At 35.6% G+C, this 22375-nt stretch overlaps 5 protein-coding genes and 1 pseudogene across 6 annotated transcripts; 2 read left to right on the plus strand and 4 right to left on the minus strand.

Moving 5' to 3' along the window:
• Positions 1 to 1926: 1926 nt before the first annotated feature.
• On the minus strand, positions 1927 to 3666 carry LOC111782275 (UDP-glycosyltransferase 91A1-like). The gene has a single exon (XM_023663123.2). It carries the CDS (start codon positions 3629 to 3631, stop codon positions 2219 to 2221), a length of 1413 nt encoding a protein of 470 aa, XP_023518891.2. The 5' UTR covers positions 3632 to 3666; the 3' UTR covers positions 1927 to 2218.
• Positions 3667 to 5671: 2005 nt separating this feature from the next.
• Positions 5672 to 9955, minus strand: LOC111782274 (transcription initiation factor TFIID subunit). Its single transcript, XM_023663122.2, has 6 exons — positions 9563 to 9955; positions 9383 to 9477; positions 7475 to 8280; positions 6909 to 7038; positions 6204 to 6544; positions 5672 to 6101 (listed from the first exon to the last, which is right to left on the minus strand). The coding sequence occupies exons 1-6, from the start codon at positions 9885 to 9887 to the stop codon at positions 5978 to 5980; spliced, it is 1821 nt and encodes a 606-aa protein (XP_023518890.1). The 5' UTR covers positions 9888 to 9955; the 3' UTR covers positions 5672 to 5977.
• A 966-nt stretch (positions 9956 to 10921) lies between these two features.
• On the plus strand, positions 10922 to 14734 carry LOC111782273 (U-box domain-containing protein kinase family protein). The gene is made up of 8 exons (XM_023663121.2): positions 10922 to 11498; positions 11590 to 11702; positions 11781 to 11908; positions 11997 to 12435; positions 12783 to 12923; positions 13005 to 13529; positions 13598 to 14287; positions 14442 to 14734. The coding sequence occupies exons 1-8, from the start codon at positions 11336 to 11338 to the stop codon at positions 14658 to 14660; spliced, it is 2418 nt and encodes an 805-aa protein (XP_023518889.2). The 5' UTR covers positions 10922 to 11335; the 3' UTR covers positions 14661 to 14734.
• Positions 14735 to 14859: 125 nt separating this feature from the next.
• LOC147786715 (protein SKIP34 pseudogene) lies at positions 14860 to 15454 on the minus strand (annotated as a pseudogene).
• Positions 15455 to 15873: 419 nt separating this feature from the next.
• NIC1 (nicotinamidase 1) lies at positions 15874 to 17712 on the plus strand. Its single transcript, XM_023663125.2, has 5 exons — positions 15874 to 16128; positions 16314 to 16497; positions 16581 to 16714; positions 16831 to 17016; positions 17465 to 17712. Exons 1-5 carry the CDS (start codon positions 15988 to 15990, stop codon positions 17546 to 17548), a joined length of 729 nt encoding a protein of 242 aa, XP_023518893.2. The 5' UTR covers positions 15874 to 15987; the 3' UTR covers positions 17549 to 17712.
• Positions 17629 to 20526, minus strand: LOC111782277 (uncharacterized). Of its 2 annotated transcripts, none has more exons than XM_023663126.2 (2): positions 19313 to 20522; positions 17629 to 18085 (listed from the first exon to the last, which is right to left on the minus strand). In XM_023663126.2, exons 1-2 carry the CDS (start codon positions 19770 to 19772, stop codon positions 18030 to 18032), a joined length of 516 nt encoding a protein of 171 aa, XP_023518894.2. In that variant the 5' UTR covers positions 19773 to 20522; the 3' UTR covers positions 17629 to 18029. The 2 variants fall into 2 exon arrangements, with proteins under 2 accessions (XP_023518894.2, XP_086976179.1); XM_087120053.1 differs by lacking the exon at positions 17629 to 18085 and adding an exon at positions 18113 to 18427 and having other exon boundaries at positions 19313 to 20526.
• Positions 20527 to 22375: the final 1849 nt, after the last annotated feature.

Consider the following 22375-nt stretch of genomic DNA (forward strand, 5'->3'; position numbering starts at 1 on the left):
TATCAAATTTTATTAATAAAACTTATTTATGATTAATTATTTTGTTTTAATAAAATATTATGATAGGGTTTATAATTCATTTATTAGTAAAATTTGACGCTATTAATAAATAGATAAAACCTCTCAATGCAATGTTTGCAAGCGTACGTCTGTGAATATATTAATAAAACAATAATTTAATGATAATGAGTTTTATAATAATAAATTTTAATAAATTAGAATAATAGTCAAAGTTTCAAAAATTAATAATTATTTGGAATGAAGTAAAATATACTTTTTAATCTTTACATTTGAAATAAATTAATAATAAATTTTTATTTTATTCCATTGAAACTGAAAATAAAAAGTGTAAATTTTAATGAATATAATCTTTATTCGATTTAAACGGTAATATATTGTATAAAACTCAGAAGTAATAAAAGAAATTTGATAAAAAATGAATTATTAAAATTAAATCAAAGAAAATAAAATAAAATATGTAAATTAAAATTAACTATTTCATAAACGTTTTAAAACTATTATTAAGATTCACTTAATTTAAGTCATTACTAACTTTTTCCTTTAAAAATATGAAAATTAGGAAACATATTTGATTTAAATATTGAATTTCGAGAAAAGCATTAAAGCATAAACTACTAATCACATTTAAGAAATATTTAGTAAAAAACACGTGAAAAGATGTTCAACATAACATAGGTCAAAGCTTCATTCATCACTCCACATGAAACTTTACCGACTGTTTTAAACAAAGGTGAGTATTTATAAAATATTTAATAAGTGACTTTACTATTGAAATCGAAAAAATGTGAATACAAGCCGCATGAGTCATGACATTCTCCTTTATACTAAGACCCGAAACCATGACTTTAGGTTCCAGTTTTTTCAGGCTCAGGATATGTATCATCATTTTAATACAAATAGTTCTCTATGCACCACTTTCATACCCAAGACTCACATGACTCGTGTTACTTTCATAATCTCTAGGCCTTTTTAGTATATACCATTTTAGTAAGTTGTATCACTTTCATACCCATCAACTTTATACTAAATGCTAAATGTAGGTAACGACCAATAAAAGTCATAGAAAAGAAAACAAGAATATGCCTTTTTTCCGAATTATGAATCACACACATACATGAGGTCCAGAGATGTTCATCTTTGCGATCTATTTCATTCCCATCCCCACCAAAATTTTCATTTACTTTTCCAAAGATTGGGGCGGAGATTTTCCTTTTCTTATTTAAAAAAATAATAATCATTTTAAATAAACTTTTTAATGTATACATTTTAATTGGAATTGAACAGTTGAAATAATTTCATATATAATAATAAATAAAATATAAAATTAATCTATAAGACAAAATTACATAATTTTCAAATTGAAGAAAAATTCCAAAAATAAATAAGGATTATTTTTTTAGATATAAATTAATAGTTGAATTAATGGCTATGAACGACAAAAGCAAAACAAACATGAAAAATTAGTCCAATTAACAAAAAAAAATCAAATGTTTACCAATCAAATAAACCAAAGCCACATCAAATTTGAAACTTGCAATGGAATATAGATATATGAAAACTCTAAACCAAACTTAAAAAGTCTTCGTTTGAAGTGGGGGTAGGGATCGGTCAAAAAAATGGGCTGTGACGGAGACGGGAAATATAATCTCAATCTCCACCCTTAATTATCATAGAGAATTCTCTCATCAATCCTTCCTACGATTAAGTAGGGTTCTGAATTATAATTTGTCATATATATTATATTTGATATTTTATTATAAAATATTTACCTTTTTTACTATAGATATCTTCTAATTTATTACTATTTTCATATAATTGTAATTTATTTTATTATAAATAGAGAACTTTTACACTCACGAGTAACATTCTTAGATTCCATAAAACCTCGGACATCTCTAGTGATTCCACCATTTTATTACATTATCATAAACATTTCTTTTAAAAAGTAGTTCTCATCAACCACATTCATAGCATTACCATATTAAAGCATCAATCTTTAATATGGCGGCCGCCGTCTGTTTCTTCTCCCCACTCCTCTGTACCTCCGGCGGCGGCCGTCTTCTTCAAAATAGATCCGACAAAGAACACGACAAATATCAAAGGAAGCCTTAATTTAAAGCCACAACGAACAAATTGTTCTTGAACAACAACCACAAATTAAGACGCACAATTAATTATTCAACAATTATTTGATTGCTCAAACTTCAATACCCTGTGAATCCTTGTTGTTGTTTCTATGCATTTTCAGATAGCCCAGAAACTCATCGATTAACCCATCGTCTCGTTCTTTGTTCACGAACAAATCTTTCATTTCTTTTATTCTGTCTCTGTAAATCTTACCTTCATCCTTCACCACTACCAAATTCAATGATTCCGCCACCGAATCGCTCGTAAATGACCCATCCACTTCGCTCCTCGGAACAGAGTAACCCATCTTCTTCTCTTCCAATACTCTTGCGTTGGTTCCTTGATCCGCCAAAAATGTCAGTAATATCAGACCCTTTTCACTCTGAACCGCTTCCACAACAGAGCTCCACCCAGCGTGCGTCAAAATCCCACCCACTGACTCATGTCCCAATATCTTCAACTGCGGCGCCCACGTGGTGCACACCACGCCCCGCCCTTTGGTTCGTTCCTCGAACCCATCAGGTAACTCCATTGGGTCCGGATCGCTAGGTCCACGCCGGGTCCTCAACACCCAGAAAAACGGCAGCTCTGATTTCTCCAATCCTAACGCGATCTCGGTAAGTTCGTGTTGATTCGGCTTGGCCTCGCTTCCGAATGCCACGTAAACCACCAACCCTTTGGGTTGTTTGTCGAGCCATTCCTTAATCCTCTGCCACGCTGGATTCTCGTCACCGGAATCATACTCCGACGTCGGAAGTTGACCGATTGGGAAAACGGTTTTACCGCATATATCTCCAAGTACTTCAATCCATTCCTGATTAAATTCAGGGCAAGCTCTCACAGCCACTATATCGCTGTAGTGAGCACTCATTTTTAAGCGATCTAGATCAGAAACGCCGGTGATGTTACCGGCAACGCTGTCGAAAATCTTCTTGATTTCGAAGTAACGATACGCCACGGTTGTTGGAAAAGGAACCCATTCCGGCGGAACTGTGAAGTCCTCTGGTTTAGTCCGTTTATCTCCGGACATGGGTCCGAAAAATCCCAGACATTCGGGAGTGAAAATACTGAAGAAAGCAGTCTTAATCCCAAGGCTGGGTCCGATCTCTTGACCCAACCAATAGGAAGCGAAGTCATATAAGACCCAATCCGCATCGGTGGTTCGAAGAAAGTCAGCGAGGGGTTGCTTCAGGTCGTCGTAGGCCTTTTTAAGATACTGAACGACGTCGTAAGGGACATCGGTGGTGGCCTCCGCGTTTGGCGGCAGATTTTCGACTTGAGGCAGAGGAATTCCGACGAAGCGGAGAAAAGGAGACAAATGGGGCGGGAGCTTCGGGAGACGGTCTATGTTTCTGGGAGTAGAGACGAAGGAGACACGGTGACCCTTTTGAGCTATGAGCTTGCAGAGCTCGAGATAGGGAATCATGTGGCCGAAGGCGAGCCATGGGAAGATCACTATGTGGAGATTGTTGTCGGCGGCCATGGAAAGGCTGCGAGTTCGCTTGTGGAAATATGGCAGTAGTGGTGGAGATGGGGGGATACATATTGAGGGATAATATTTTTAAAATGTGAATAATTTATGAGGATTTTTTAAATTAAATTAAATTTATTTTATATTTTGGTTGCGTGGAAAATAAGTCCTTTTATTTTATTTTATTTTATTTTATTCTTTTCAGATTGTCGATTGCAAATGGATGTAATATTGAATCATTAAATTTATATTTATAAAGTTTAATTGTTTGCTAAACAAGCACTACGCTTATAAACTTGATTGGATTGACTCCTAACTGAAGAACTGATTTATGATCTAAGATTATTTCCACAAGTTTGACAATTAATTTTCTGTTAGTGAACTTGTCATGAACAGCAGACTTGTAAATTTGTAATTTAGATCGCGTTTTGAAGACTTATGATATAAGTTTAGAACTGTGGTGACAATGAAAAAACTAGCTGAAACAACAATTTATGGATCTAGAGAATCCAAGAGAAATTTTTAGGGTTGGAGGTCTAGATTGGTCCACGACTAAGAACTTGAACTAGCTTCCACTAAATTAGCTTAAGTAGAACGTACTAACTTAGGGTGTAGCCTAGGAAGAACGTGCTCTTAGGACGAACTCCTAAGACAGAAGGCATTGACTTGAGAATGAACTAGAATTACTAGCAAGCTGTTTACTAAGTATATTTTATATTCTTTTCAGATGGAGCTTGATGTAACGGACGAGACGGAGGCGCACATGGGCTTTTGGTTAGAAGGAGTCACGTCATATCCGAGTCTAGATTTTCTTTTATATTTGTCTTTCATGTTCATAGTTTGTATTCGTTGAAAAGTGAGTAGTTATGATTTGGTATAAAATTAAAATGTAATGTAAGAATAATAATAATAATAATAAATGAATTATTAAATTACATATAAAACAACTAAAGTAAGAGATGCAAAGTAAAATTGATAAAGTGATATAATAATAATAAAAAAAAGAAAATCAAATTTTATAAACAATTACAGAAAGAAACAAACAAAAATCAAATTTTATAAAGAATCTCTTTATAAACAATTACAGTTTTTCGACAACCTAAATTTGGTCGAAAGTGATTGGATATGATTTTTTATATTTTAATATTAACAGTGCAATATAAGGTTGTCCATGTAATATAATTTGAATTTTTTTTAATATTTAAAAAAAAAAAGAGAGAAAATCAGAATTTCATGTTTTATCATTATTATTATTATTATTATTATTATTATTATTATTATTATTATTATTATTTTCTTTTGCTATTTATACTATATGATAAATTGTCGCATGAAATTTTGTAAGAAAAAAATATATATTCATATTGTTTCGGTGAACGTAAAACATGTGTATGGTACAAAATTGATGAAATGTCAAAGAAAGACGACATTAGAGTTAAAATTTTTTAGTTTTGGTAAAGTTTATTTAATGATTAATTTCTACACTAATCAAACTAATATTTTATACAAATTTTACGTTATTCTTTATTAAAATTAATGGGTGAACATTTAATTAAGTCTGAGATCTAAAATGAAATAAAAAATTTTAAGAGAAAATTGATACAAACTTCTTGGTTTAAGAGTATAAATTAATTTTTAAAAAATATATTTAATTCATCTTAGTCAACAAAAACGTTGTCGGGTAAGATTTTATTTATTTATTTATTTTGTTGTTATTAATTATTAAGTGTAGGTCATTTTTAGATGTAACGCAGGAAGTTTGTCGGGTAGCGCAGACTGCAGATCTCGTTTATTAAAAAAAAAAAAAAAAAAAAAAAAAAACCTTTGGATTATTTCTCAATTTTTTTATATGATAAATTAGAAGAATTATTCGAGGAATTATTAAAAAAAAAATCGCAACTACCACGCTAACAGACACTTTTCCTTGTTTTTAAAAAATATAGTTAAAAAACAGATAACAATCCAAATATAAATTTAATTTTAAAATAAAAAACTAGTTGAAAGAAAAAAAATACTCATTGCTTAACTCAAGTTATAAATCACCATAGGAACTATAAGAATTAAAATCACATTAACAAAATTCTAGCTTTATCTTCCCAGCTATAAGGATCAAATTTGAAATTTAACGATAAATATTCAAATTAATCCTCATATAATAAGCAATGAAGCATAAAATATTGATCTAACAGGGGCAATGAAGACTGAATACCGGGAAAGTAGCGCACCGGCGGTGCATGATCCAACTTCCGGGACGAATTGCAACTTTAGTGGCTCAAGCTTGCTTGCTCAGAAATATAATAATTTTTGTTCACGTGAAGGAATATGTACATGGATACCACGAAGTAGTTACTGCCTGAACTATTTACTTGAAGGGGAGGTCAATCTAGCTTCCTCCGAGTCATGTTTTGAGGAAGAGTCCCCACCCATCAGTTCCTGGAAGCCTTCGACCTTGACCGGTGGAGCCCTAGCGACGTTAATATTCCTGCATAACGATGAGAATGTGCTACTATAGATCAGCAAAGAACCAATTCAAGAAGCAACTTTGGGGGTTAAAGATTATTTTTTAATTTTAAGATCCTCTTACGGTGTCTGGATCTGGGGCATTTGCATAGAAGACATCTGCCTGAATTGATTTGCTGGTGAAGCGTGAACATTGGACATAGCAGCAATTTGCGGGTGGCGGAACTGCAACTGGGGATGTCTGACGTTAAGAGCATTTAAGGCGTTGCCATCCATAGGCAATTCTGTATTTTCAACCTTGACTTGCACTAATGGTCTGTCCTTGTTCACTTCCATAACAGCACGTGGGTTTGCAGATTGCCGTCTTCGCATCTTTTCAGCAAGCGCTAATTGCTGCTGCTGCTGAAATGCCAAATTTTGGGGATGAACCATCTGTGGCATCTGGGGATGCATTTGTCTGGGCACCTGCAGATCCAACAAATTTGCCTTATGGTTTTTGAGATGCAATATAGAGTTTTAAGTTTTAATAGATGTCCTCAATTCGTTTCAACGACATTGATGGCATGTGAAGCAAGGATTATTAAAGAGATGAATGGTAATAGTTGATTAAAGTACCAAGAAAATGTTGTGGGACAAAATGTGTCTGTCTCAATGCAGCGAGAGAGTTATACCAACAAAAGAATATCTATCGAGAATTTGATATTCGCAGTATAACTTCTGTAATTACATGAGAACATCATACAATAAGAAACTGAAAAACAAAGGCCTCATACGACAAGGGCACACAAAACAAAAATTGACACGCAGGAGAAAATATAGGGATACATACTTGTTGAGGCACTTGAAGAAGGCTCTGATGCTGTGCCTGCATCTGTGGTTGGACTCCATGAACTTGCAAGGACTGCCGTACATAATTCCTGGAACCATCCTTGACAATTTCCACCAAGGGTCCAAAGTTACTGTATGGGATCAAGCAACCAAAGAAGTGTTATAAAGTAGCTTGAACTTAACTTTATGATAAACGCAGATGTTCCCTAACAAATCCCATTTGAGATTATGATAGCCTCGACAAGTTTTGAGACCAGATTCAAGCTTCTAATTTTCATAATCAAGTACAGAAAACTAAATGCTACCTATTATTAGCCTTCTTCGGCAAGCATTTGTTCTCTAGACAAACAAATTGACAGCATCAATATCAATTAACACAAAAATTATGCAACTAGATAAGAGATGGCACTAGGAATGATGACGTCAGGAAGATAGTGAGAATTATTAAAGTAAAAGAGTGTTAACCGTATGATGGTTGTTTGGCCCTCAAACACTTCAGTTCTTCATTTATACCAATTAGTTACACATCAACCTCGTAACAAAGAAATAATAATAACTCAAACTTACCCGTATCCCATCGTTTTAAGGAACATCCTCAGTAAATCCACGGCTGAACACTGATTTCTGTAACTATCAGCAAGTACTCTCAAAGTACTACCAAGTTTGCAGATATGACAACTCAAAAACTGGGAGAAGACCTCCAACGGAACTTCTGTAGCACCATCAAACCCTCTACTCATCAACATTTTAGCTACTACTTTCTGAGACATCTGAAAAGATTGTTCTTGACCTAGATTTTTCCTGCTCCCTCCAGATCCACTTTTTGCACGCTGTATGTTGCTCCCTCGTTCTGTGCTAAGGTAATCAGGCTTAACACCAAACCTCTCCATCATGGCAGAATTCCTAGTAATAGGCTGAGGGAAGGTACCAGTGACTCCAGAGAGTTCCAGTTTTCTATAGTCTTTCATATCATCAGGGGGTGGGAATGCACTCTCTGGCACACAGTTAAAAGTAAACATAACTTCAGGGAAAAAATTAGCATCGTCTTCAATTGAACTATTGAAATCAAAAGCAGAACTTGAAGCATTTGCCGAGACAGAATTTCCAAAATTTGTAAGCTGATCATCCTTAAAGACCATACGCCTTTTCTTATGTTTCTCAAGTAATCTAACGTAAGAGGACATTTCCTCAGATGTTCGCTTGTCTGCAACATTGTTCCCATTTGACAAACAATATGGCTGCTTGACTCTATACTTCTCAATGAACTGATTGTACCATGTTTCAGGAAGTTCATTTTTTAATTTTTGGGATGAATCACCAATTTCAGACTCTCTAGATCTTGGCCCAACACCCGAAGCTGCTTTTGGCTGAATCTGCATATCCAGGTGACAAGTAAGGTATGTTGCACTTTCGGGATTGGCCGCTTATTATAGGCTATAACCACTCATAAGTATAAATAAGCATAGATAAACCAAAATCACATCATCAAGCTTATAATAGTTCACACTTACAACCTCCCATCCTTTCTAGTAATCATACCATATGAACATTGAACAATTAAAGCCACAACGAACAGGACTAAAAACTTAACAAGCAAGTGAAGTAATCTTTTATCATATTTCTGTGCAAGAACCATAATTACAGAAAATTTATCATGTGATATTGATATTATTCTGTCATGCTTGGTGTCAGCTTATTGATTTTCCTTTTTCTTTTTTCTTCTTCGTCTTTGGAAAAAGAAAATATTATGTTTCAGAGAAAGGCCTAAAATATAACTACACAAATTGTTGCGAACTCAAATTTCAATGGAAACTGCATAAGCATCACAAGAGATGGAATCAGAAAGGAGAAGGATGGAGACTTTACAGGCCAAAGCAACTAAAGTTGACTCTGATAACCAGGAATGATAGGGGCTTGTCAAAGATGGAATCTATCTGACAAAACAATCGATCAAATTATAGAGTCGGCATAAACGTAATCTAACATTAAGTACTCGCCATAATATAGCATACACATTCGACCTGAGATAGCTCTAATTGCTTTTCAGAACAAAATAAATTTTAGAAGGAAGCACTAAAATGGAGAGATGAGCAACGGGAAACATCAATGCTATCAATTTAAGATCACTGTCACTCCATCTTTTCCCATCCGTTCCTGACAAGAAGATTGAGGTTTCACCCCAAACTCAATTAGTCCCCAAAATCACTAAACATCCTATACAGCAATGCTTGATAAGTTTACGGTGTGAAGGCACGATTGTATTACAAGAAACTCCCCGAAACTGGAGGCCCAAACCAGACCATTGCCCCAAGAAAGAAGCCAATAAACTCTAGACTCAACCAACGTCTCACAAAAACAATATTGGGGGGACTTGCAAATTTTGACGCGTCAAAATTTCATGCAAAACTAACATAATAGAGCATATGAAATACAAAAGTATCTTGAAAACTACAGTGAAGGAGCAAAGGAAAGAACCTTGCCGGAAGCCTTATTGGATGAAACATGACCCTTCACATCTTTGGAAGGATTTTCCAGTGTAAAATACACATCGTCACCATGAAGTTGCAAGTCTGCAAAAGATGGCACCAGACTCAAATACTAATGCAGTATAGTAACAAATGGAAAAACAACAATCCAATTCGAAATGAATCTTACAATTAGGATTGAGCTTCGAAATAGCCAAAGAAGAGGACGATAATGGATTCACAGCAGAAGAAGAAGAAGGCGAGGGAGTGGAACGAAGAAAGAGAGAGACGCTTGCTTTGTCGAAGAGGAGAGCTCGAGCCCTAAGTTGTAGCTGGATCTGAGCCCTAGATTTCGAATCGTCCGTTCGCATGAATGTTTCCCATGTGGAAGTCGAAGAGAGGAAGGGCACGAAGTTGGAGTAGTTGAAATCACCAAGCCATGTCCGCCATACGCCAAGGGTCTCGAGTTTTCGAGCTAGCTCATAGCCCCGACCATCGTCGCCGAGGAGAGCCATACCAGAACAAAAGAGACGTCCCGAAAATGTAGAAGCCGACTGTGCCCCGCGTGGCGGCCGCGCAAAATCTAAATTAAATTAAATTTTGATTAAATTACAAATTTATTCAACTTTCTAATTTCTGTTAATTTAGTCTTCAATTTTATTTTCTAAAACATTATAAATTTACCCGACAATTAAATTACATTAAACATAAAATTTAAATTAATCAGGATTCTAATAAATACAAAATTAAAAATTAATAAAGACCTATTAAACTTTTATTCACATAAATTAAATATTTATAACCATTTTATTTACTATTTTAATTTAAATTATTTTATTATTAAATAAATGAGAAATTTTATAAAGATAAATAATGAAATACGTGACAGGAATGACAACAAGGAAGATTTTTTTTTGTCCTTGTCCAATGCACATTTATAGTCAAACTTTCCGTGGTAAAAAATATTTAAACTCAATTTATTTTCTTTTCCACCCTCTTGAAAGAATGATTGGCCTATTATTATAAAAAAATTAAATATTTATTTATTGTATTTAAATAAAGTAATGAAACAACGTCACACGATAAGTTATTATAAGGTCTTCCGTCAAATAATATTTAAAAAATAAGAAAAAAATATTTATTTTATTTTATTTTTCATGAAACTTAACTAATCTTGTTTTTAACCTCCACAAAAGGGACTAAAAAAGAATATTCCAAATCAATTTTACGATAGGGTTCTCATTTTCTAATTTATTTTCATTATATTATATTAAACAAATGGATGAATATTGTTTAAATTTAATCGATTTTTTTTTAGAATAATTTAATGAAGAAAAAAAAAAGTCAATGACAAATCATTCTGAGATCTAGTTTTGCATTTTTAGTCCATATTTCATAAATAAATAAATAAATTTTTTTAAAAAAAAAAAAAAAGCTTATCAATCAAATAAAATAAAATAAAAACTCAAATTTTAAATTTTATTATGAGCAGAATTATTTACCTCAATAATTTATTGAAAATATATTATTAAAAAAAAAAACTCAAGAAAATGATGCCAATTGGCAACGAAGAAATGCCGCTAATGGGCCCCACCAAAATAAAAACAGTATTTAAGAAATAAGAATGAAAATACTTGGGGCGTCCCTGTCAAGAGAGTAAATATAAATGGATGAAGACGACGGGGAAAAAAGTCTTCGCCGGAGCTTTGAAAATCCGCCACAAACTTACGAGGAAAGGTTAAAATCCAAAGGATCTTGCTCTTCAACTTTCTACGAAGGTTTCACTACTCTTAAACCTCCAAAAGACCCCACCGGAAACTTTCCATTTCCTTTTCTACCGGAAGCTCTGGATTCAGCCTTCATTCAACGCTTTATTCAGTTCACCACGAGTTGAGGGAGCCATTGGCAACTCGTTTGCAGCAATCGAAGCCCAACGGATAAGCGCCTCGTTGATAATCAATCAATGACTGGTAAAGCAGACAAGGTCTACGTTGCTATCGGGAATGATCTTCACGATGGATTCAAGACATTGGGGTGGACTCTTGGGAAATGGAAGTCTCAACCGATTTCAATTGTGATTCTTCACATCGCCTATACCAATTCCCAGGAATATGTCTACACTCCATGTAAACACTGCCTGTTCTTCAAATTATGTTTCATTGATTCATCGATATTCGTTCTCCTAATCTTCTTCGTTGATTGCTTATCTCATTTCAGTCGGAAAGCTCCCTGCGAGTTCTGTAAGTGAAGAGAAAGTGAAAGTTTTGAGAAAATATGAGCAGGAAAAGATCGATAAGCTACTTTCTAAATATGTAGATTTTTGTGGCAAGGTTTGGTCGTATTTCTTCTCTAGCTAATTGACTCCTGGAAAATTCTTACAATGTCTGATCCCCTTCTTATGGCATTAGGTAAAAGCCGAAATACTCAAGGTTGAGAAATCTGATGAACCTATTCATAGGTTCCTTGTTGACTTGATTTCAGAATTGGGAATCACCAATTTAGTCATTGGTTTTACGTTTATGAAATCTTCATCTTGGTATGCAGAAAACTTCCTAAGATATGATATTAGATAAGACATTAATTTTTTGCATTGAAACATTTGTGTGTGAGTTGTTCTTCTGTAGGAAATCAAAGAATGCAATTAGTGGATCATTTTACATTTACAGAAACAAGGCCAATTCTTGTGAGTTGTTTGTAATATGGGGAGGAAAGCAGGTATTTCTCAGAGATGAAAGAATCATGGAAGATGATAAAGGTGTAAGGATCTCTAAAATCAGCAGCAAGCATTCATTCAAAGACTGGCTGGGAAAGATGTTCATGGAAGATCCAATCTATTCCACAGAGAGGATGTTGAGTCTCTCGTCTTCTTCACCAAGTAGTTCAAATTCCTTGAGTTCTCGAAATTATTGGGACAATAATATCCATGAACTAGAGAACTACTACGAGGAATTACTGTCGTTGAATTTGCAGGAAGAAAAAGACTGCGAGCAGGATCAAGAGGATGTTATTGAAACTTCAAGTTCAACCCAGTTCAATATTCTGGATCATCCTGATTCAGATATGGTATATATTATTTTTCAGTCAGGAAAACAATTAAATAATAGTTCTTCATCATCTTTTGTGCATTTTAGCATTGAATTTGTCAAATCCACTTTGCTTTCTAGCAACAATGACAGTCAATGGTTTTAAGAATTTGCTCTCAATCTGACATACTGATCATGATATGATACTTTTCAATCTGACTATGAGGAATTGGGTCTTTAAGAATTTGTTCCTAAAAATGTACTCTCATTTACAACCCAGGGAGAAAACTAGTAATGAACTCATTTTGCTATCTTCAATATGGGACTTGATCTGTTACAAGTTCTGTTACTCAAGAACACTGCTGATTGCCTGAACGATGTTGGCAGAATACTGAGGAAAGCATTGAGCATCTTAGGACTAAAATAGAGGAAGCTCGCAAGACCATCCAGTTGATGAAAGATGAAGCAAAGGGTAGTGCTGAAAGGCAAGCTAAAGCAGAGTGGGCCATTAATCTGTGCAGTCAGCGGGTACTATAGGCTGTTTCTTTCCTCTGTTTGATTCATTTCATATTCGCTCTCATAATCATCGAAGTATTCATGATTTTAAAGACCGAAGAGCTTGAAGCACAGATAAAAGAAGAGGTTACAATTAGGGAAGAGTTGCAGAAAGAATTAGACCCTGCCAAAGAATGCATTCTTGAAATAGTACGTGATATCGAGGAAAGCAAGAACAGATTAAGTTCACTTCTCGAACTGCAAGCTGAGCTATCAAGGAAGCTCCAAATTTCCACTGCAGGAAAATCGCGTATAGAAGCTCAATTGGAGAAGACAGCGAAAACAAAAGAAGGGATGGTGAGAGAAATCGAGGAGCTGAGGAGACAAAGAGACATTCTTAACCGGAGAATTGAGTTCTGCAAAGAGAAAGATGCCATTGGAATGGCTGAAAGGTCGACTGAAGTGACTTGCAGTACAAGAGTTTACACGGCTGAAGAGATCAGATTAGCCACCGAGGGCTTTTCAGAACAAATGAGATTGAGTTCCCGGGTGTACAGAGGACGTATCAACCATAATTCAATTGCAATCCAAATGATCGACTCAGGAAATTGTCTGTCAGAAGAAGATTTTCAATCTAAGGTAGCAGATGCCCTCTTTTCAACTGTCTTCAACTGTCAAAAACTATGTTTTCAACTGTTTACTTGCAGGTGGAGCTTTTAAGCCATATCCGTCACCCTCATCTGATTGCCATGATGGGATTCTGCTCCGAGCTCAAATGTATTGTCTTTGATTACATGCATAATGGTAGTTTGAGTGACAGACTACTTCCAACCAACAAAAGATCCAGGAAAATACGCCGCCCTCTCATGTGGCATGACAGAATCCGTATAGCATCAGAGGTATGCTCGAGCCTGAGCTTCCTTCACCAGGCTCAACCTCAGCCCATTTCTCATGGCAACCTCACCCTCTCCAAAATTCTCCTGGACCAAAACCTTGTCGCCAAAGTCACTGGTTTTGGGCTCGCCGAATTGGATGAAGCTGGTGGTATTGAGTTGGACATCCAGGCTTTTGGGGCTCTGCTGCTACATCTGGTAACTGGGAGGAATTGGACAGGGCTGATTGAGAAGGCACTGACGATGGGAAAGGTTGGTATTGTCCAGATTTTAGACGACGAGGCTGGACAGTGGCCGTTGGACATGGTTGATGGGCTAGTTGATCTGGCTTTGAGATGCGTAACCCCAAATGGTTTAAATTCAGAGCTTAACTTGGCGACAGCCATGGAGGAGATCGATGAGATCAAGGCGAAAGCAGATGATCTAGTGGGAAACGAAGGTGCAAATGCAACTAATGAGGATGTAGATGATGTGCCAAGAATCTTCATCTGTCCCATCTTGCAGGTTTATTGAATTTCTAGATCCCTACGGTCTCTTCGCTGCTTCACTAAGTGGCTACTAACATTCAATGCTTATTATAACCATAGGCCATAACTTATTTACTTTTCTACCAAAAAAGGAATCAAGTTCATAATTATTTGGTGAATTGTTGGTGCAGGAAGTGATGAAGAACCCACATGTGGCAGCAGATGGGTTCTCGTACGAGTTAGAGGCCATAGAACAATGGATAATTGCAGGACACGATACATCACCAATGACCAACTTGAGGTTACAGCATCCTTATCTCACCCCTAATCACACACTTCGCTCTCTCATTCAAGACTGGCAAAATGAGACCTCAAATCTTTACACTTTAGATTTAGCGACTGATAGTTGAATGTATACTTGGAAATAGACTGATAGTTTGTCCCATTTTCTTTCTTCTTCCGTTCTCGATTCAATCCTGTAAAACCCAGCGAATGACTCTGTTCATGTTAGATTACAGAAAATTGTCACAAATTCCTTCGATTAAACGAGTTAATGATATCTATTCCATTCCCAAGTGAAGCCAATGGCGGAGAGCAACAAACGCCGCAGACTACAAATTCTTAAATCGGATATATTCAAGGATTTGGCAGCGAATACAGTCAACAAGGATTGAAAACATGAACGAAAATGCAAGAAAACAGCCCGAGGTTGGGTTGGTAGCCCTAGAATTACAGACATTGACGGCGAAGAGGAATTTCTATTTTCGAGCTACAGGGGAGAGAAGACGAACCACATACTCTTGGCGGTCACGATACTGCCGTTTCAGGTAGTTCTCGAGAATCTCCATCACAGAGACCAAACGTTTCATTTCCTCCAAGAGGCGGCTGAGCTCCACCTCCCGAGCCCGAACTACAGCCAGTCGTGACTCTGCTTCCGCCAATCTACCCCGTATATTGTCCACGACAGAAGCATCGCCGTTTTCCGGTACGGAGGTTTGGTAGGGGAAAAGGCTATCTCCAAACGAAGATCGGCGATGGCCGTTACACATGGCGATGACTGAAAAATCGCCGGAAGAGAAAAGATTTGCAGCGGTAAATCAGTTCTAGGGTGGGGCTGCATAAAATCTCTGCTTTCTAGCAGCGATATAATGTCATTTGACTTCTCAAGTCTTCCGGTCAAACGGACAGAGCACTGGTCAGAAGCTATCTTGTGAAACGACGTCGTCGGCGGCGATTATTATTATTTTTATATACACAGTAGATAATTCGAACATTAACGGGAGTAAAGTAAATTCTGAGTTTGGAATCTAAATTTTTTGATTGGGTGGTTTTGCGTAAAGGTTACGCCTATTAATGTCGGAAAGTTAGTGGAACGATGACGTTTTGGTGGGATTATTAAGTTATACCCAGTAAATTTCTCCCAACCATTCCTTTTATTTTATTTATTTATTTTTATTTTTAACAATATATTAGAATGAGGTTCAATTTAACATTTTTCTTATACGACACTCAGCCACACGATTTCTCAGTAGGGCTCTTAAATCCAACGGTTCACATTGCAAAGCGATTGGACCCACTTCCATATCTGACTCCGTGCTATTATTAAATGGTTATCAAGGTTGACTTTCTACTTTTACCAACTTGCCTGTATTACAATTTTGAAGGACCGCGTTCAGTGGCGCTTCCCGCATTTGATTTGTTTCCCTAAACCAGAAGAAGAAGAAGAAGCAGAAGAAAATGGTGTCGGAGGTTGTGGAGTTGTTGAAGGAGAACCTTCCGGTGACTCAGGAGCCTTTTGTTTTGTCCGGTGACGTTAACACTGGCCTCGTCCTCGTTGATGTCGTTAATGGCTTCTGCACCGTCGGCGCTGGAAATTTGGTAATTCCATTCGCTGATTTCTCTTCTCCGTTTCGATCCATGTCTTAATCTGGAAATTACTCCTTGAGATAGAGAGTTCTAATTCGGAATATCATTCGCTATTGTTCTTTTTTTTTTGTTTTATTTTTCCGATTACTCACTACAGAAGTTCCGTCGGATTTGGTAACGACTCCTTGTTTTTACAGGCTCCGAAACAGCATGACGAGCAAATTTCTCAAATGGTGGAGGAATCGGCGAGATTCGCTAGAGTTTTCTGCGAGAAAAAGTGGCCTATATTCGCCTTTCTTGATTCTCATCGTCCTGATATTCCAGAGCCTCCTTATCCTCCTCATTGCATTGCTGGAACCGACGAAGCCAAATTAGTTCCAGGTACCATTTCCTGTACTGATACTCTCCATGATTGAATTTAAACTATATTTCCAATTTTGAAAATCTCTCGTCCTTGTTTGCAGCCTTGCAATGGCTAGAAAATGAGACGAATGTAACGCTGAAATGCAAAGACTGCATCGATGGATTTGTAGGTTGTTTGGAGAAAGATGGCTCTAACGTTTTCATCGATTGGGTGAAAAATAATCAGATCAAAGTCGTGAGTATTCTGTAACTTTGAATTGGAGATAGAATTTGGTCTAATTACGTTTTCCTTTTTCAATTAGAGAAAATTAATCTTTGATCTGTTTTCTTCTCTGGAAAAAAAAAATAAAGATCTTAGTGCTGGGAATTTGCACCGACATATGCGTGCTGGATTTTGTTTGTTCAACATTATCTGCAAGAAATCGTGGTTTCCTTCCGCCATTAAAGGATGTGATTATATATTCCGGTGGCTGTGCCACTTTTGATCTTCCAGTTTCTGTGGCCAAAAATTTAGGAGATGCAATTGCTCATCCACAGGTATCCCAATTATTGATCCATCACTGACTTTGATATAAAATGAGTCTCTCTTCTTGTTCTTTATTAATCGAGTTTTTGTCCCTTTCATATGCCCAAGCTTAGTTTTATTGGAGATTATACGACCCTTAGCCAGCGTGGTTGAATTTGCTTTACTTGTCTGCATCCTTGGGATGATAGAATTTTATGAACAAAGAATTTTAAGATTAGATCAAAGAACATTCTAATTCAACAATGTAACGATAATATCTACTGAATGGATAAGAAAAAGGAAAAAACAATTGGAGTATATTAATTCTAGTCCATTTTTATTCCCCAAATGCTTTCTTGAAGTTGAAAGTAGGTCTATTAGGTTCCTTCAATTATGAAAAGAGTCGAATGTTTGAATGTTTGATTTCGTTTAATACTAGAATCTTGGGGCATGATAACAAAGTTGAATGTGTTATATCAGGCGCTGATGCACCACATAGGCCTGTACCTGGCAAGGGGAAGGGGAGCCAAGGTGGTATCAGAAGTTTCAATTAAGGCACCCTGAGGAAAGCCACATAGCAAAGTAGCTGACTTGCTCTTTGCCTTCAATAATGTCCTTTCCAATGTAAAATGCAATGCTCAAGATTAAAATGCAACTGTCTTTTATTGATAAGTGATCAATCTCTGCTTCAGACAAATACAAAGATATCATATTCTATATTGCAGGCAGTTGATTCATTCTCTTAACAAGTAGAGTACAGTGCTTGAATTACAGCCATTGAAACAGGACATGAACACCGAGAACGAAGCGATCGAAGTATGAGCAACAGTGAGAGGAGGATGAACAAGTTCGTGAGAGATAATTACAGAGCCACCCAAGAAATATTTCAAGGAAATTGGAGAAATGAAACAGTTAAGACTGTCTTATTGAATATATACATAAAGGAAGAAAATCTCCCTTCCAATGGTTTTCCAGACCAAAACTAGGGTTTGTTACTCTATTTCATAAAGTGCTGCTAGTCAAGATGATGCTCAGCCTGCACATTTCAGGCTTTGGAGTTTTGCAGGGAAGAAAGCAACAGTTCCATGTGCTTCTGGCTCTCTGCATAAGATAAGATATTCATCAGCAGCAGCAAAACCATTAAAAGAAAGCTTCTCTTTTGCCTTATCCCTTCATTTTTATGATGTAAATACAGAATGCAAAGGCATCATCTTTGGGATAGTGATCTCTCCCTACATAATTTATGAGATTGACAGCAAAGAACTCTCACCAAACAGCACATCAAAGAGGAGAAATTTGGCTGTAAATCTATCACCCTACGTGCGACGAGCTGCCACCACGACATGTTTCCTTAGTCCATGATGTTTCATTTTAATCTAAAATCCGATGCTTGTCCAAGGACACACTTGGTGACATGATGCTAAGGTTGGGTGATGTTGCTTCCTTCAAGTCATGAAATTTAGTATAGTAACTTATGCGATACACACGAACGATAACTTAGATACGAGTCCAGCTCTAAGTAGCTCAATAAGTGAAACTAGTCTCTGGAATGAAAGATCCAAAGAATTTTCTTTCCCCAAGGAAGAGATTCAATGACTTAGTTGTTCTTCATTTGAAAATCAAAAGCTTTTAAACCAATTCATGGATCACTACTGCCGAAAACAGCTCCAAAACAAGCCCAATGAATGTTCTCCCAAATTTCAGGAATCATGTCTTAAGAGCCATTCAAGACTTTATCTGCCCATTGCAGCACAAACCATAACATCATGTTCTATAACCTCCCAACCTCACCTCACGCGGATATTGTCTCTTTGGACTTTATCTGACTTTCTCTTCCAGACTTCTCCTTGAGGTTTTTACGCATTGGTTAGGGAGAGGTTTTCACACCCTTATAAAGAATGCTTCGTTTCCCTCTCCAACTACCGATATTGGATCCCACAATCCACCCCCTCGGGTTAACGTCCGCACACTGCTTGGTGTCTAGCTCTAATACTATTTGTAATATAGTTCATGCCAACGATATTATTCTTTTTAGACTCTCTTCTGGGTTTTCCCTCTTTTTAAAACGTGCCCGTTAGGGAGAGGTTTCCACACCCTCACCCTCACCCTCACCCTCTCCCTCTCCCTCTCCCTCTCCCTCTCCCTCTCCCTCTCCGTACCATCTCCAACCAATGTCCACATCTCACGTGCACCCTCAAGATCAACTAAAGAATTACGAAGGAACAAACAAGTAAAAATCTCTGTACCTATAAGCAAATAGCCAATATGACAGAAAGCATTCGATAAAAGAACAGTGAAAACACATAACAAATAGAAGGCCGGCCATACCAGGTGAGAACTCAGTTTGAAGATTCTTGATGGCAGCCAGAAGCTCCACATTTGAACACTCCACCACTTCCTTGCAACGATTGCTATACGAAGGCACCAGAACAGCAAAACTATCGTCACTCTTAAAGCCAGGACCGTGAGGCTCCAACCAACCAATACTCCAATCGGCCTCACCATAGGCGTCAGACTCCGACATTTGCATGCCATCACCGCCGGATGGTACCATCACATAATCACATTCCCACTCAATCCTCGTTTCTTTCTTACTTCCCCATTGCTGCTTCTCGACCTTCTTCGCCGATGAAGGCAACCCCACCCCCCTTTTGAATTTGAGACGCTCTGATTCTCTCAATCCATTACCAAACTCAGACGAAGAATCCGAAGGAGAACCATTAGCAACAGACTTCTTCTCCTTCCTATTCCAAACCCACAATGAGAAACGGCTGAAAGACACCGCCATGGATTCCACTCCAGACGACTGAACAACTTTTGGGGGAAATTTTAACAACGAAACTAATCGGTTTTCAAAAGAATTTACAGATAAAATCTCGAAATGGAAAGGAGCGGCAGATGGCACCTGTTTGATTCCGTAGCCTCCATATGGAAACAATGAAAAAAAAACTCTTAAAATCTGAAGAACTTTGAGAATTTGTTTTTCCCCAATTCTCAAACGCAGTTCGAATCAATCAAGGATACAATACTCCAAATCAAATTCTCAACTAAAATCAATCGCTAAAACAGGAAACCGGTCGATTTCAAGAAACAAAAACACAAGAAGTTTCAATGTATTGAATCCAGAAAGCATCCAAACAAATATCACCTAAAATCAAAGCTCATGTAAACACAGTCACTTTCAGGCCTACACATACTCTTCTTTAAGAATCTATCAGTTGTTGCTCCATAAAAGAAGAACCACAACAAAACAAAACTGAAAAACAAACGAAATATTGTTTGCGTTTTGATCGGATTATAAAAAATCGAAGAGATCGATCATCTATTTGGAACTCGAAACAAAATGAGAACAAATCGGAAACAATTTGCTGAAAATTTTCCACCCAGAAATCTGAATCTGATATTCCTCAAATCTCTCAAAAACAGAGAAATCGGAACAGGGGGAGTGAAATTGGAACAGATCGTTCCACCTCAAATTATTGCACTTTCCTTCTCTTATTTCCCCGTTATTTTTCAATCTCTTGAAAAAACAATGATTTTTCCAGTAAATTTATAAAAATCTTGCTATATTTTATTGACAGAAAAACCTCAGCCGTTGATAAGTCTCCAACAATCAATAACTAATCCAACAATTAAAAAAAAAAAAAACAAACAAATTGTGAAATAGACATTAATTTAATCATTTTATTAAGCCAAAAAACATGCCAATATAATATGTGGTGTTTATTTTACCGACGAATTTTTATAAAATATTTTTTTATTTATAAATAGCTATAATTTTAAATGTTTTTTTTAACAATTTTTATTTTATTTAAAATTGTAATACCAGTAATTTAAAAAAAAAAAAAAGCTTAGTTTAAAATAATTATTTTAAAATTATAGGAAAAAAAACTGTAATTAAAAATTTTAAAACTTTTTGTAAAAATTCTTAATAATTAATTCTCTAGTTGTAGATGAGTTATTTCATTTAATCGAAAAATTATTTTTTTAGTTTAATAATGTATAAAGGGAAGGCTTCAAACTTTTTAACCTCTTTTTAAATTAATTAAATATTATCTCTTTTAAAATTACATCATGATATTGCCACAACATGCCAATAATTAGTTTTAAATAATTAATATTGTATCCAATAAATTATGACAAACTAATTAAAAACACTATTTATGTGAGTTTTTTTTTTTTTTTTTGGTATAATAAATATTAAGTATGCAAATTGAAATATAATAATCTAAAAAAATTAAATAGTATAAGTCAATTATTAATTAACTAAAATTACTTTTTTTAATTGAAATAATATTATTATTAAAAGTGTTGAGAATCTCAGTTTTTATCAAAATATTTTTTTTATAAATTATGTTCCAAAATAAAAAATAATAATTAAATAAAAAAGTCTTAGATGAAAGAGAAATTAAAGTTAATAATTATTTTCACCAATCAGCATCCAATGTTGAATATCTTCTTTTTGTTTTTTTAATAATAAAATAATAAAATAATAAAATTATTTTCCACATTATAATTATGTACGTCACTTTACCACTGTATTTTGTCAAAGTTTTTCATCTTTTTGTCTCCTTCAAATCATGGAAGGGTCTAAATATTATACATTTACAATTTGTATATTATTTTAAATATAGGTATAAATATTATTTCTTATAATATTTGTAAGTGAATTAATTTAAATATTTGATGTATAACCGTCCAAGTCCACCGTCAGCAGATATTATCATCTTTGGTCTTTTTTTTTTTTCGAATTTCTACACAAGGTTTTTAAAACTTGTATATTAACTTCTTTCGTCTTTTCCTTTCGAGCTTCTCTACAAGGTTTTTAAAAACCCTCATAAAAAAATGGTTCGTTCCTCCCTCCAACCAATGTGAAACCTCACAATCCATCTCCTTGGGGGCCTAACGTACTAGCTGGTACACCGTTCGGAACCTTACTCTAATATCATTTGTAATAGTCAAAGCCCATCGCTAGTAAATATTATTCGTTTTAGCTCGTTACGTATCGTCGTTAGCCTCATGGTTTTAACAACTCATCTCTATGTATTTTGTAGCCACCTAAGATCACTGCCAGTAGATATTTGTCTGTTTTAGTCCATGCGTATCAACGTCAATCTCAGAGAGATTTTCACACCCTTATAAAAATATTTTATTCCTCTGAGACTCAGGTGAGATTTCACAATACTCTTCAAATAAATCCTTCTAAGGCGCCTATTTTAAAATTTAAAAAAAAAAAAAAAAAAAAAAAATCATACAGTAATACGGAAAATTGGTGAAATATTAAAAAAAATCATACAGTAATACGGAAAATTGGTGAAATATTATTATGGGCTTTAGGCCCAAACTGAAAGTTGGATTGACAAATCGGAATGATTTGAATTGGGCTGAGTC

The sequence above is a fragment of the Cucurbita pepo genome, chromosome 19 (genome assembly GCF_057944985.1).
Source record: "Cucurbita pepo subsp. pepo isolate OVF chromosome 19, ASM5794498v1, whole genome shotgun sequence".
NCBI lineage: Eukaryota > Viridiplantae > Streptophyta > Magnoliopsida > Cucurbitales > Cucurbitaceae > Cucurbita > Cucurbita pepo.